The sequence below is a fragment of the Sceloporus occidentalis genome, unplaced genomic scaffold (genome assembly GCF_023333645.1).
Source record: "Sceloporus occidentalis isolate IW3139 unplaced genomic scaffold, rSceOcc1.0.p SCAF_4, whole genome shotgun sequence".
Classification (NCBI taxonomy): domain Eukaryota; kingdom Metazoa; phylum Chordata; class Lepidosauria; order Squamata; family Phrynosomatidae; genus Sceloporus; species Sceloporus occidentalis.
In genome coordinates, this window is record NW_028316984.1 from 189,973,343 (window position 1) to 189,987,317 (window position 13,975).

The window sequence follows — 13,975 nt, forward strand, 5'->3', positions numbered from 1 at the left end:
CCTTTTCCCTCAGACAATTTGAGTGGCAAACTTCTAGGGGATAGAAGGATTGTGGTATGAGGACAAAGTTCCTCCCCTCTGGATCTGAACCATGGTGTAACTGCTGTTGCTGGGGGGAAAATAAATAAACGAAGCAGCATTAAGCATACTTTTTAAAAAGTATGCTTAAGATAGCGAACAGTGTTGCTCTGCAGAGGTCAGGTTTGCATGTCTCTTACTTGCTTAAATTTAACTGTTAGCAGGCTAATTAATGAAACGAACCATTGTTTTAAAACACTTGCACTGCAAAATGTTAATGTTAAAAAAAACCTCTACTTGTCAGTATGAAAAATGACAATAGCAGAAAAATAATATGTAGGACATCTGCTGTGACTTCTTTTTGTTTTCTTTTTCTTTTTGTTGTTTATTGTGGGAGAGATTATACAGGATTTTAAAATATATTCTGGGCAAATAATGCCGGATTCAAAACCTAAATCACAAGCAGAATAAGAAATAAAAACAGAGTTACGTTAACATTTTATAAGAGCTGTTTGTTAATTAACACGGTTATGAATGGCTAAGCCTTAAGTGACAAAAAATCATTTTTTAGAAATGTTTTCTTGCTACAATATGAAAATTATGCATAAAATCACAGGTTAAAGGAAATGCTAAAGTAATCTCTCCTTTTGGAATTTTTGATCAATATCAGGTTGGTGTTAATCATAGCGTTGGAAGAGACTCCAAGGACCATCCAGTCCAATCCCCTGCCATGCAGGAAGACACAGTCAGAGCACTCCCAACAAATGACAATCCAGACTCTGCTTAGAGATCGCCAAAGAAAGAGACTCCACCAATTCTGAGGCAGTGCATTCCAATGTCAAACAACTCTCACTGTCAAGATGTTTTTCCTGATGTTTAGATGGAATCTCTTTTCCTATAATCCAGTGGGTTTTTTTTTAATCTTTTGTTGTTGTCAACTGCCACTGAGTCATCCCCAACTCATGGCAACACTGTGGATGAGACATTTCCAAGACTCCCTGTCCTCCACTTTTTGCTTAGGTCCTATAAAATTCATACCCATGACCTCCCTAATAGAATCTATCTAGTGCGGTCTTCCTTTCTTTCTCCTTCCCTCCACCTTTCCTAACATTATTGTTTTCTAATCCAATCTGATGATTAATAGAAAGGTTTTAGTTACAGGAAGGTAGGTTTCAGTTGAACATCAGAAGGAACTTCTTGACAGTAAGAGAGGTTCAGCAATAGAACCAATTACTTAGAGAGGTGGAATGAACATTTTCAAAAAGAGGCTGAACAGGTACCTGCCAAGGATACTCTAGCTGGATTTCCATCACTAAGTGTGGTTTTGGACTTAATGACCTATAGGGTCCCTTCCAACTCTTGGCTTCTATGAGTTTACAAGGGCTGTAACTCCATGACTGAGAACATTTGTGTCCATAAGGTCCCAGGTTCAGTCCCTTTCATCCCTGAGTAGTACTAGGAGATGCATCTTCTTTTCCAAATGCTGCAGAAACGGTGAATCCAGTCAGTGTAAAAAAGACTGAGTTAGGTGGACTAAGGCTCTGACTCGGCTTCCTGTGTACATTGTGCTAACCTGATTATATGCACATGCCAGACAAGCCCAGATGACTTATTTGGGTGGAGAGGAAGGGAGTGAGGAGAAGTTGATTTCACTCATGGCAGCTACCGCCACCCAGAAAACAGACTGGTACAGTTATTAGGCTAAACCTAACATTAATCCTACCTAGGCGACACCCATTAGGAGCAGCAGAAGCTGCCTTATGGTGAATCAACTGTTTGCCTGTTTAAACTCATTGTTATCAACTCTTACTGGCTGCAGCTCTCCTGGATTATTTTCTACCCTTACCTGGAAATCCCTGCTGTCCCCCAGTGGTCTCCCATCCAAGTGCTAACCAAGCCTGAGCCTGCTTAGCTTCTGAAATCAGATGTGCTCCGAGTGGTTCATTGAAATCACTGGGACTTAAGTTAGTTGTGTCTAACAAGTTGCATTCATATTGTTGGGTCTTTTGTAAATGAACGGTTTTACAGAATGTTTTCCAGGGCTCAAGGGGAGCCCTGGTGGCGCAGTGGTTAAGTGCCTGTTCTGTTGCGAGTTCAACCCCAGTTAAGGGGGCTCAAGCTTGACTCAGGCCTGCATCCTTCCAAGGTCGCTAAAATGAGTACCCAGCATGTTGGGGGCAATTAGCTTACAGTTGTAAACCACTTAGACACTGAAGCAGTTTTTGTTTGTTTGTTCCCTCCCCCCCCCCTGAAAATTTTTCTTTTCTTAAACAGGAAGTTTCATAAAGTTTAGTAAGTACTGTTAGTGAAGGGGTTTACAGTTAAACAGTAAGAAAACAGATGATTTATATAACTTTAAAGCTGTGGCAGTTAAAGTCATGTCAAACTGGTTTATTTCTGCTGTGTGGATGCAGCCCAAATGCTGTTCTTTACTTTCCCCCCACAGAAGAGAATGGTATTAACAAGGAATCCTTATTTAAATGCCACACTCACAATTAACCATTCAGATTGAAGAATAAACCTGTTTGCTACATCTTTTGATTCAGTTCCTGAGTTTTCAACCTTAATCAGTTTATCATAACACCATTCTGAAGAGAGATCGCTGGTCACAATAGAGCAAAGCTTGGAAGATGTGGCCCTCCGCATTGTTTCTTCCCCCATTTTTTGGCCTATAATTACCATATCCAACATAGCAGATGGTGAGAGATTATGGGAGTTATAGTTTAAAAACATCTACTAGGCTATAGTTGTCAGTCTGTGTGCTACTGTGTAATGGAGGCCTGGATACTGTCTTTTGTATAAATAGTTTGCTGTTAGATTCCCGGTAACTAATAAATGGAGGCTTGGAGTTGCTGGATGTTAAAGCCAACTTCATGGCACATAACAACAACAAATACTCTTCCTTTGTCCCCAAAATTATGTGATGTGTATTTCCTGAATCCAAGTAGCTTGCTGTCCCATTGTTCCAAATTTACCCTGTCACCCCTTTGAGGTAGATTAGTTGAGGGAGAACAACTGTTCCAAAGATCACTCAGCTTCATAAATCGACAGGTATTTGAACCTTAGCTGAACATGTTATACTGTCTTCACTTGAGGTTTTTGTGATGGATAGTCACTCTAGTATAGGAGCTAATGCTTTTTATTTGCAGAGAGTATTTCTTTAGAACATTCCACATTTAGTCATAGTTTAAAGAAATGTTTCTTTTCCTACCTTCAGGAGAATATATTAAAACATGGAGGCCAAGGTATTTTCTGTTGAAGAATGATGGAACATTCATTGGTTACAAGGAGCGACCGCAAGATGTGGACCAGCGAGAATCCCCCTTAAATAACTTCTCAGTGGCACGTAAGTATTGTCTGCCAGTAATCTTTCAGGTCTCCCATTTACTAAAATGTGTTCCAGTCTCAATAATTAGATACTTGAATGGGAATCTTGGGATTTTCTTGGAAAGATTTGCTCAGAGGGAGGTTGCCATTGCCTTACTCTAGGACTGAAAATATGTGACTTGCCCAAGGCCACTCAGTTGATTTCCATGGCTGAGGGGATTCGAACCCTGGTCTCCAGAATGATTGTCGAACGTTCAAACCACTACACCATGCTGGCTCTTACAATATATACCTACAGTCATATCTTATTGTATATTGGGCACAGAATGTTTTACACCATTGAGCTTTTTTATTTACTTAATAGCATTTTTCTCCCACTTCATGGGCACATACTGTCTACCAAATCAGCTCACATAAATAAGGAATATTGGGTATGGATAGAGGAGAGTGTCCAGTTTGACAGTGCTACAACAAAGTAGTGATTTGTAAACAGACATTTATATCCACTTAGATTTCATTCTCTTTCTTTTGGTGATGACCTTACTTACATACATGTGCTGTAAATAAATTCACCAGATAGCTTGGTGTGTCCCTTAATGTTTATTTATTCACTTGTCCTCTTCCTAGTATATTCTTATTAAAAAATACAACAAGAACCCTCTTAGGGGCAGAAATATAAAAGTGCTGGTTTCTGTGATGATACTGTTCCTTGACAAATGAGTTGTTGTAACAGCTTGTCTATTCTTAAATCTCACTTGGGACTTCAATGCATTAAGTGTAGAGCAAGGCCTGAATCATATTGTTAGTCCCAAGTAGAATAGACTCACTGAATCAGTGGAGGTTACATAAATATTGACTTACTGATTTATCGTTGATTCAGTGGGTCTGGCATAGACAAAATCATTTAGGCTAAAATGCTGGCTGACTATGATCTGTATACATGCAAATACAAAGAAAACAAGGGGTAGATGGAAACAGAACTGAGGATCCTGTAAAAGAGAATGGTTGGCTGTCTGGGACTCTGAACAAGACCACTCCACACTTAAACTTTTTATTATTATTATTATGCATTTATTTATTTTATTTATATCCTACCAGGTAACTTTTTTGTTACAGGTCCTTCTTGTCTAACTATATTACAGTTGGCACACCATATCAATGAATTCTGTATCCACCTATTCAACAGTTCATGTCTTGAAAATATTTAAAAAACAAAAACAAAACAAATTTCCTCCAAAAAGCAAACCTTGATGTGACGAAGTTTCTTCCTATTGTGGCAGGCGCCTGGGACTTTTATTATCCCACCACTGCCACCAATTTATATAACGAACAACACTCCTTCTCCTTAGGGCAGTCCTATGGGGTTTTCTTGTCTCACCCCGCTGCCACCAAATTTATGTAACGAACCCCCTTTCTTATGTGTCAGGTTTCCAGTATGATATAATATAGTAGCGTGGATAAAATATATATGGCAGACCAGCCTTTGGATAAAACAAAATAGGAGTTTTATTTAACAAAAGGTTTGAACAGATATTTCTTGAACTAAATGATACTAAACAACTGTTAGTTCAGGCACATGTTACTTCTTACTGGTTACTATATTACCACAGTTCAACTTGCTACAGAGTATTTCTATGACCAGCTGTTAAGGACACTGACACTGTCCTTATTGCCTACTTTCCTAAGTTTAAACACCACAGTATTGCCTCTCAGGCTTACTATAATCCTTCTTTCAATTAGAGTCTCTAACTGGTTAAAAGTCCTTCTCTCTAGACTATAACCAAGTTCCCCTCTGGAACAGACTCTTCCCCTAACTCTCTCCTCAACTCAACTACCCCTTTAACCCTCAGGATTTTAAAAATCCAACCTCATCTCTCAACATCCTAACCCCAACTGACTCAGCCCAACTGCCAAATGGAATCTTTATTATTATTATTATTATTATTATTATTATTATTAACCTTTATTTATAAAGCACTGTAAATTTACATATCTTTATTCCTAAGCCAGCACCTGATTGGCTTTGGGACTCTGGCTTCTGATTGGCTGGTTTGTAGTCAGCTTGCTACACTTGATTTTTGCCATTTTGTGTATGGGACGATTATACTGTCTCATTGTATTTAATGAGACATGAGCATTGACGAATTCTGGTATGCATGGGGAGTCCTGGAACCAAACCCCAGTAGATAACAAGGTATTTACACCAGGAATGGACAAAAATTGAGGAACTGTGGGTCCCACCTTTGCCTCATTTGATTTATACACTCCATGTGGGGGGTGGAACAGTTTTTAAAAGTTCGCAAGGATGGGTAGAACCAGGAATCATGCGATTAGCAATCTAATTTCTGTGGTCGCATCACTTGAAAAGAAAAATGCTTCTAGTGGCAAACCACTAATTTGTGTATGCATTTGACATTTCTTTTTAGGGGTTCCTTCCTATCTTTTATCAAACATGTTGGTACTGTTTTGAGGTTTAGCCACCTTCATCATCTTTGCAGATCCTTGCTCTGTAATTGTCTTCCATCTTACATCAACATGTTCTGGACTACTGTTTTCCATATGGTTGCATGCATGTTGCTTTTAAAAGCAGTCCCCTACTGTGACAAATAGATTCCACCATTTGTTTGCCATTTTCTAAGTAGCCCATAGCGGCATTCTGTAGCTGCCTTCCCTAACCTCCATCAATCTCCTTAAAAATCCTCTAGTGACAAATGAAGACTGACTTTCCTTTCTTAGCATTATTGATTCATGTTGTGGTGTCATCAAAGGGGCGAGCAGTGTTTGACACCTCCATCACATGAAATCTGACTCTCTTGCTTTAAGTGCTTGGAGGGGAGAGTAAATATTTTGACATTCTGCTAGGATAATACTGGATGTCTCTCAACTACACAACAGTAATTTGCATCTGAATACTTTCACATCAGAAACACTTGTACTGTCCTGCTTAGTTTTGGAAGACCCAAGCCACCAAGGGCTAGAGAGCTCAAAAGGCGTTTTTAGAGTAGTTTAAAATTTCATGTCTTTGAAATGTATACTTCCATGATGAGATAAATATGAAGCATAGTAGTGATAAATAGGAATTGTAATAGTTTATAACAGGCACATTAAGTGTGGTGCTGCTTGCTCTTTTAAGAACCTCAATATAAGGGGTTAGAAGAAACAGTATCTTTTTTTTTTTTTTGTAGTGACTATACAAGTAAGTTAACTTTTAGAACCAGTGCAATGAGTATGAACCAACTTACTCCACTGGTGTAACAGGTTAATTTTTCCAGTTACTTTCAAAAGGTGGTTTTGGGCATTGTTACATGCATTTTGACAGGAATCCTTGTTCTGTGTCAGTCTGTTTATCAGTCCTAAGGTATTTTCTTTTAAAAACCAAAAGGAAGGAAGAAGAAATGAGTGGGCAGTAAGTAACAACAACAGATTCCTTTGGGAAAATGTAAATAATGGGAATGATCTGCTTTTTAAAAGTTAATTTTGCTAGCTCTTATTAGCTGCAAATGCTCCCCCACTCAGAAATGAAATTACTGTATAGACTCATGTATAGGTCTAGAAGTTTTAGTCAAAAAATTGACCCAAAAAACCTGAGTCAGCTTATCCATGGGTCAGTGTATGCACTGTACTTTAACGCTTACAAAAAAAAAAGGAACCATCCCTGGTGACAGACAAGAGCGTAATCTGCCCTAAAAGCACTGGTCGTGCTCTCTTCTCTCATCCAGCCTTGATTCTCTCATCGAACCTTTATTATAAGTGCATACAGTTATGCCTGATGGAATTCTGTAAGTTCTTAGGCATTGTGTTCCTTTGCTTCATCCTTTAGATCTTTTGTTACATGCCCCCAAGCTTTATTTTATAAATAAAATCATCATCATCATCATCATCATCATCATCATCATCATCATCATCATCATCGATTTATCCATGAGCCATATCAAAATCCATAATTTTGTTTCTAAAACCTGCCTTTGATTTATGCATGAGGTTGACGTATAGTTGAGTATATACAGTACTTGTAATGTTTGCATTCTGCAAACTCATAAGCTTTTATTTCTGTCCAAGCCTGGAGTCAGTATCTGATATTCCCAGACCACCAGTGAACCATCAGGTTTTACTGATGGCACTGCTTGGTTCACTGCTCCACAGTGATGCTGATAAGATTTATTTAGGCCACAGACTAAAGAGTATTTATAGAGAGGCAGGGAAAGCTGCAGAGAGGAAAAAACAAACAAGGAACTATGTAGACGTATGTAGTCATAATATAACCATATCTAGTCATAACAGAAATAAGGATCAAATTTATGGAATTACTGATATATTTGCATAACTACCTTTAAATGCATTGCAGCCCTGTGGGCAATGTTAATATTTCATCCTTCCTTACACATTGAAAACAATGACTCATACGAATAGCCTAGAAGAGATATAAATATAAGGTGGATCACCTTCTTTATCAGCTAGCCAGTTGATAAAATTTCCAATAAAGCAGCATAGGCATCAGTGTTTGCAATTCCCAGAAACATGGGGTAGGCTCTTAGAACAACAGGATTCCCTTTGTATCATCCATCCAGAAACCTAGGCCACTTGTTTCTCTTCAGATTGAATAAATCACCAATAGCATTTTTTTTTTTAAATGCCATTAGCACTGTGTCAAGTCGACTTGGGTACATATGAATGTCCCCACCAAATGATTAAAGATGATCAGATAACTGTTTGTTAGGTGAACCATTGGCCTTTCCCCATTGACCGCATCCTTCATGTTCAGATACTCCTTGGTGGAAGCTATCGGTGGAAGCTATTCCTTTGTTTCTCTTAAGAATATCTTGTTCCTCCCCCAGTTCTTCAGTTAACAGCCATCAATTTGGGTGGGATCTGATTCAGGAAGTGGCTTCAGTAAAGCATGGCAAGAGTTTTCCCGCTCTTTGAAGTACTGTACAAGTTTTTTTTCCTCCCTCTCTCAAATGAAGCTTTCTTTCCTTCTTGATGTGTTCTGCAATGATTGAGCAGGGTAATTAGACAGCATATTGTTCACTAAACAAAACATTTCTATGTGACATACTTGAATTATAGTGGTTATTAACTGACAAATCTCTTATTATTCATCTTGCTGTGTGCTTTTAAAGACTGCTGGATCAGCAAGCTTAGCAAATATCAACGGGGCAGTGCTGATTTAGAGGAAACATGTCGATTTTAATTGGCCTCGTTCCTTTCTCTGTATCGGAAAACAATAATAGAATGTCACACTTGAGGTCAGAGTAATTTCAGCTGTTTGCTCAGTCTCCTCTTGTGTCATTCCCTCTTTTTCTCTCTTCAGACTAGGATTGGGGATATTCTGGATGTTTTGAACTACAGCCCTCCCAGTCCCTTACTGTTGGCTAGGCTGAGTAAGGATGACGATAGTGATAGTCCAGAATATTCCAAGGACCAGTGGTTCTCCACTTATGCTTTAGGCTATATGGGTATGGAAAAGAGGACAGCATGTGGCATGGCGTAGGAAAAATGGGAGAACATGTGTGAAAGGGATTTAGAAGTTCTAGTACACCACACGTTGAACATGAATCAACAGTGTGATGTGGGAGCTAAAAAAGCCACTGCCATCCTAGGCTGCATCAATAGAAGTATTGTGTAAAGATAGTGTGACTTGCCCAAGGTCACCTAGTTGGGTTTCCATGGCTGAGATAGGATTCGAATGCTGGTCTCCAGAGTCTTAGTCCAACACCCAAACCACTACACCACTCTGGCTGTCATGCTGATGGCACCTGACTTTATCTCTCCTTTCCATCTGACTCTAGGGAAGCTGTTTGTGTACTAAATAGTGTCTGTAATGGACTAAAAGAGGACAAACAAATTGAAACTTAATCCAGACATGACAGAGGTTCCCCCGGTCAGTTCGAAAGGCCGATCAGGGAATAGGGTTGAATGGGGTTACACTCCCCCTGAAATCTCAGATTCACAGCTTGGGGGTGCTCCTGGATTGAGATCTGAGCCTGGATACTCAGCTTTTGGCAGTGGCCAGGAGTGCATTTGTACAGTTAAAACTAGCGTTACAGCTGCACCCATTCCTTGAGAAGTCGGATCTGGCTACAGTGATAAACATCTTGATTACAACCTGTTTGAACTATTATAATGCGCTCGCTGTGGGGCTGACTTTGAAACTGTCCGGAAATTTCAGTGGGTCCAAAATGCTATGGCCAGACTGTTGACTTGGAATCATATGGTTCTCCTGCTGAAACAGCTGCACTGGTGACTGGTCCATTTCTGGGAAGAATTCAGGGTGCTGGTTTTGACCTTTGAAGCCCTAAATGGCTTGGGTCCAGACTATGAAGGCCCATATCTCCCTATGGAAGCCAGCCCAAGTGTTAAGATCTACATGGGAGGACCTTCTCTCAGCCCCACCACTTTTGCAGGCATGGTTGGTGAGAACTCTGTGGCTGCTCCCAGACTGTGGTACCACCTTCCATGGGAAGTCAGGTCAGCCCCCTCTCGCCTCTCTTTTTGCCAGCAGCTGAAGACATTTTTATTTAGGCAGTCTTTTAGTGGGTGAATTTTACTTATGTAGTGTGATGTGGTGTTTTAATGTTTTAATAGTTCTTTTTTACTTTTGAATATTTTGAACTATGCTTTTTTAAAACTTTTTTTTATTATAAAAGCAGTTCTGTACAAAAAGAAGGCTAAATGAAAAACAAAATTCCTTTTTCATTTTACATTTATTACTACATTTACATGAATTATGCTGTTTTTAACTTACATTTTAATATTAGTATCATTGTTTTTTAACTTTTATAATTACAGTAATGTTTTAATTTTATCTCTTTAAGTTATTGTAAACCACCTTGAATCCCATTTTGGGAGAGAGGGGAATATAAATCCATTAAGTAAGAAAGAAGGAAGGAAGGAAGGAAGGAAGGACTGTGTTAAGCACACACTGACAAGAATTATAACAAGAAGTGGTGAAGGGAGAAATGCTTATGAACATTTACTACTGTTGTTGTTGTTTGCCTTCAAGTCATTTCTGATGTATGGTGACTTTAAAGCAAATCTTTTATTTATATTTTAATGCTTTTGAATTGTTTTTAATTTGTCTTGTTTTAAACATGCTGTTAGCCGCCTCAAGTCCCTTTATCAGGAGAAACACTGAATAGAAATGAATAAAATCATCATCATCATCATGCTGTGATATCAACACTTTCTTTACTATGTTTTTTTCCTGCATTCTGTGTGGTTTGAACTAAGCAAGGGAAATGAGTTGCTTATCTCACTGCAACTTCTCCTTTTCATTACTTCTTTAATTTGCTCTTTAAATCTAATTGTATTCTTTTAGTAGGATGTGGTGTAACCTTGGTGTGTCATGAATGAAAAACTGGATCTTCCGATGATGAAAAAAATTTAAGAAAAGTAGTAATTGAGAACTTCATAATTTCAACAGCAAATGAGGCATAAAATAGATGGCCTGAAAAGCAGTAACTAAGAGGAGATGTGGGGTAGGAAAGGGATATAGAGAAGAAATTCAGCCAATGGCAATAAATATTTAATCTTGTTGTAAGTATGCAGATTAAAAGCTTTTAGTTTTAAAAGCAGGCATGCTCTTTAAGTTGCCACACTAATAACGTTACCCTTGACAATGCCAGAGTATACGGTGGCAAGCATCCAAAAAAAGTGTGTGGCTGCAAGTCCAAGTGAATTAGATTCTCTTGATAGTGGATCATGTTTATGTCTTCATTAATACTCTGAAATCTCAAACATATTGTGTAAGCAGGACTGCTTCCCTGAAGGCCAGGTTAATTTAACACTTGGTGGTAGGTTTTTTTAAAAAAAGAATTGTATTGGCTGATAGTGATGTAGGGCTATGTGGCATGCACAACAGTTCTGTTGCTACTCACTGTAGGAGAGGGGATGGGGAACATGGCATGGAATAGCACAATTGTTATGTCTGCTTTTCAGCATTTGATCACCACTGTGCTAATATTGGATCATAATTGAGATGCTGGGATTTGTGTACTTGTTCTTTGCTCTTCTCCAGTAGCTGGCTGAACGTTTTCTGACCTGGGCATCTCACCTTCTGGCACTATTGCTGGAAGATTTTTGCATTCTCTTTCCCCCTCCTTAGATAGATAGGGATTTCCTGCCTGTAAACTCCCCCCCCCCCTTCAAACCAACCATGTGATTTAGGTCACTCCTCCTTTAGGAAAGTACTAACTCACACTCTCACTAAGATTTTCTCTTGAACTATTGGGTTTTCCATCTTCTTCCTCTCTCAACTTTCTTTGGAAAGATGGTGAGATAAAGATTTCTTTTTACCTGAACTATTCACTAGCTAGATTAGAATATAGCCTTTATGTATACACGCATCTCTCCACATTTGCAGTTTTGACTTTTGCCGATTTGATTATTCATAGATTTTATTAATATGTTCTCTCTAGGAATATCTAGGTCCTTCACTGCAATTCTGTGGTCAACTTTAATCAAAAGTCACACTAAAGGACCTAGAGATTCCTGGAGAGAACTCTCCACTAGGTATTTGTAGCTCCTCGAATGCAATTCTGTGATCAATATCTGGCATATGTTGACCACAGAGTTGCATTGGAGGACCTAGAGATTCCTAGAGAGGTGTTGTCTCAGGTAAAAACATAGTGTTTTTGTTATTTGCGGTTTTCCCACATTCATGGGGGTCCTGTGCCCCTAACCCTAGCGAATGTGGAGTAAAGAGTGTATGTAGATTAATCCCATTAGAAAACTCTGTTTCAACTACAAGCTACTTGTCTTCTTTTGGAGTCAGTCTCCGTTCTTAGGGAAGCCTAGTTAGACAAAGATAAATTTCTGCTAGACCCTAACAGGCTTGGCCTTGACATTTTTGACATTTAAATCTTTTTGGTTTTCTTAGAAAAGGCTGAAACCTTAGAAAATTTAAATTACTCTACAACTATCCCTTGCTTTGTTTTGGATTGTGTCATCATAGGATTTTCAAGATATGTAGAGCATTCAGAATCAGTTTACCAGTGCCTCCTTCTGAGCATTGCTAGCAAGAGTTAGCTAAATTGCCATTACCATTGTCTCTGAGAGATCCTCTGCCAGTATCAATTTTAATATTGCTACTGCATAGTAGCTTCCTTTCTGGAATTTCTCCTCCACTGTTGTCATTCAAACTCAGTTCTTTTTGCTGAGAAATCCACCCTTCCCCTCCTCTTCTCCTTCTTTTTCTTCTTTGTCCTTACCCACCTTTCCAACCCACTGCTCCCTGTGGATTGAGGTGGAGATGCATAAACGCAGTTAAAAGAGCATATAGAGCCAAAACAGGTTGAGTCTCCCATATCCAAAATGCATGGGACCAGAAGTGTTTTGGATTTCGGATATTTCCCTAAAATGTTTTACTTCTTCTCTGCCTTCTGATTAGCCGCCCCGATTGTTCTCAGAGGGGCAGGATACAAATAAATATTATTATTATTATTATTAAGATGAATTATGTAAAACAATAAAAAGCTGCAGAATGAATTTCAGTGGGCCCTTGTTATCTGCTGGGATTTGGATCCAGGACATCCCATGGGTACCAAAATCCACGAATGCTTACATCCCATTAAATACAGTGGCATAGTAAATTGGTGTATAGGCCAGCATGGTATAATGGTTTGAGCGTTGGACTAGTTTCCATCCTGACTCTGCATGAAAACCTACTGGGTGACCTCAGCCTCAGTGGGCTTTGTTGACCTCAGAGGATGGCAATGGCAAACCATCTCTGAAGAAACCTGCCAAGAAAACTCTATGATAGTTCACCATAGGGTCGCTGTAAATCAGAAATAAGCTGAAGACACACAGTAACAACAAACAAATATAAAATGGCAAAATCAAGGTTTGCTTTTTGGAGTTTATACAGTGCGCCATTCCCTTATGTGAGGGATCCATTCCGGACCCCCCGCGTGTAAGGGAAATACCGCATATGGTGGAGCCCCATTGAAAACAATGGGGTTCGGGCCTGTGGTGCAGTGTAGTGCATGTGACATGGCCATGCGCACCATGGCCGCTTCCGGTGCACTGTATTTTAAAAGTATATATTTTTAAGCCATGAATGCTTGACTCCATGAATACAGGGGGCTGGCTGTACTTTGGTATACATAAATTTCTGGAATACATTGGCAGCTTGTCAAGGCTGCAGGATCCAGGTTTTTGTTGTTGTTGTTGTTGTTGTTTTGGTACATAGTTTACAGTCTAGCACGCAAGATTTGCCTTTACTGGGGCAGAAGAACAGGTTAACTAGGGGTACCTTTAGATCTCTCTCTCTCTTTTATTTCACATAAGACATCTTGTAGACACCAGATCAACACAGGAATTTGGTGCAATTTCTTGTACTGTTTATCTTCCTTACACTTCTGTCCTAGTGAACTGTATGGAATACACATGGTGCCTTTTGCTGATCCTGTGTTGTTCTGATCTCTGGAGGGACTGATGGTCTTCCATAACATCAAAGCATAGTATTTTAATACAAGAGATTCTAGCCACTAAGCTGTTCTGTTCATCTGCAGCCCGGTATACCATATCTCTCCTGAAGAGCTACTTATGGAGATTTCCATGCCTGATTAATCGCAACAGTTTGCTCGATAAGAATAAAGACAAATGATTATTTAAATCTGCTTACTTACCA

At 39.2% G+C, this 13,975-nt stretch overlaps 1 protein-coding gene across 10 annotated transcripts in view; it reads left to right on the forward strand.

The window, feature by feature from the left end:
- The window catches only part of AKT1 (AKT serine/threonine kinase 1), a 161,438-nt gene that overhangs the window by 100,414 nt on the left and 47,049 nt on the right, over positions 1–13,975 (forward strand). For all 10 annotated transcript variants that reach the window (XM_089522671.1, XM_089522668.1, XM_089522674.1 and 7 more), the window contains one exon: positions 3,236–3,364. In XM_089522671.1, the coding sequence (XP_089378797.1) occupies positions 3,236–3,364 (129 nt within the window). The remainder of the gene's footprint in view (positions 1–3,235; positions 3,365–13,975) is intronic.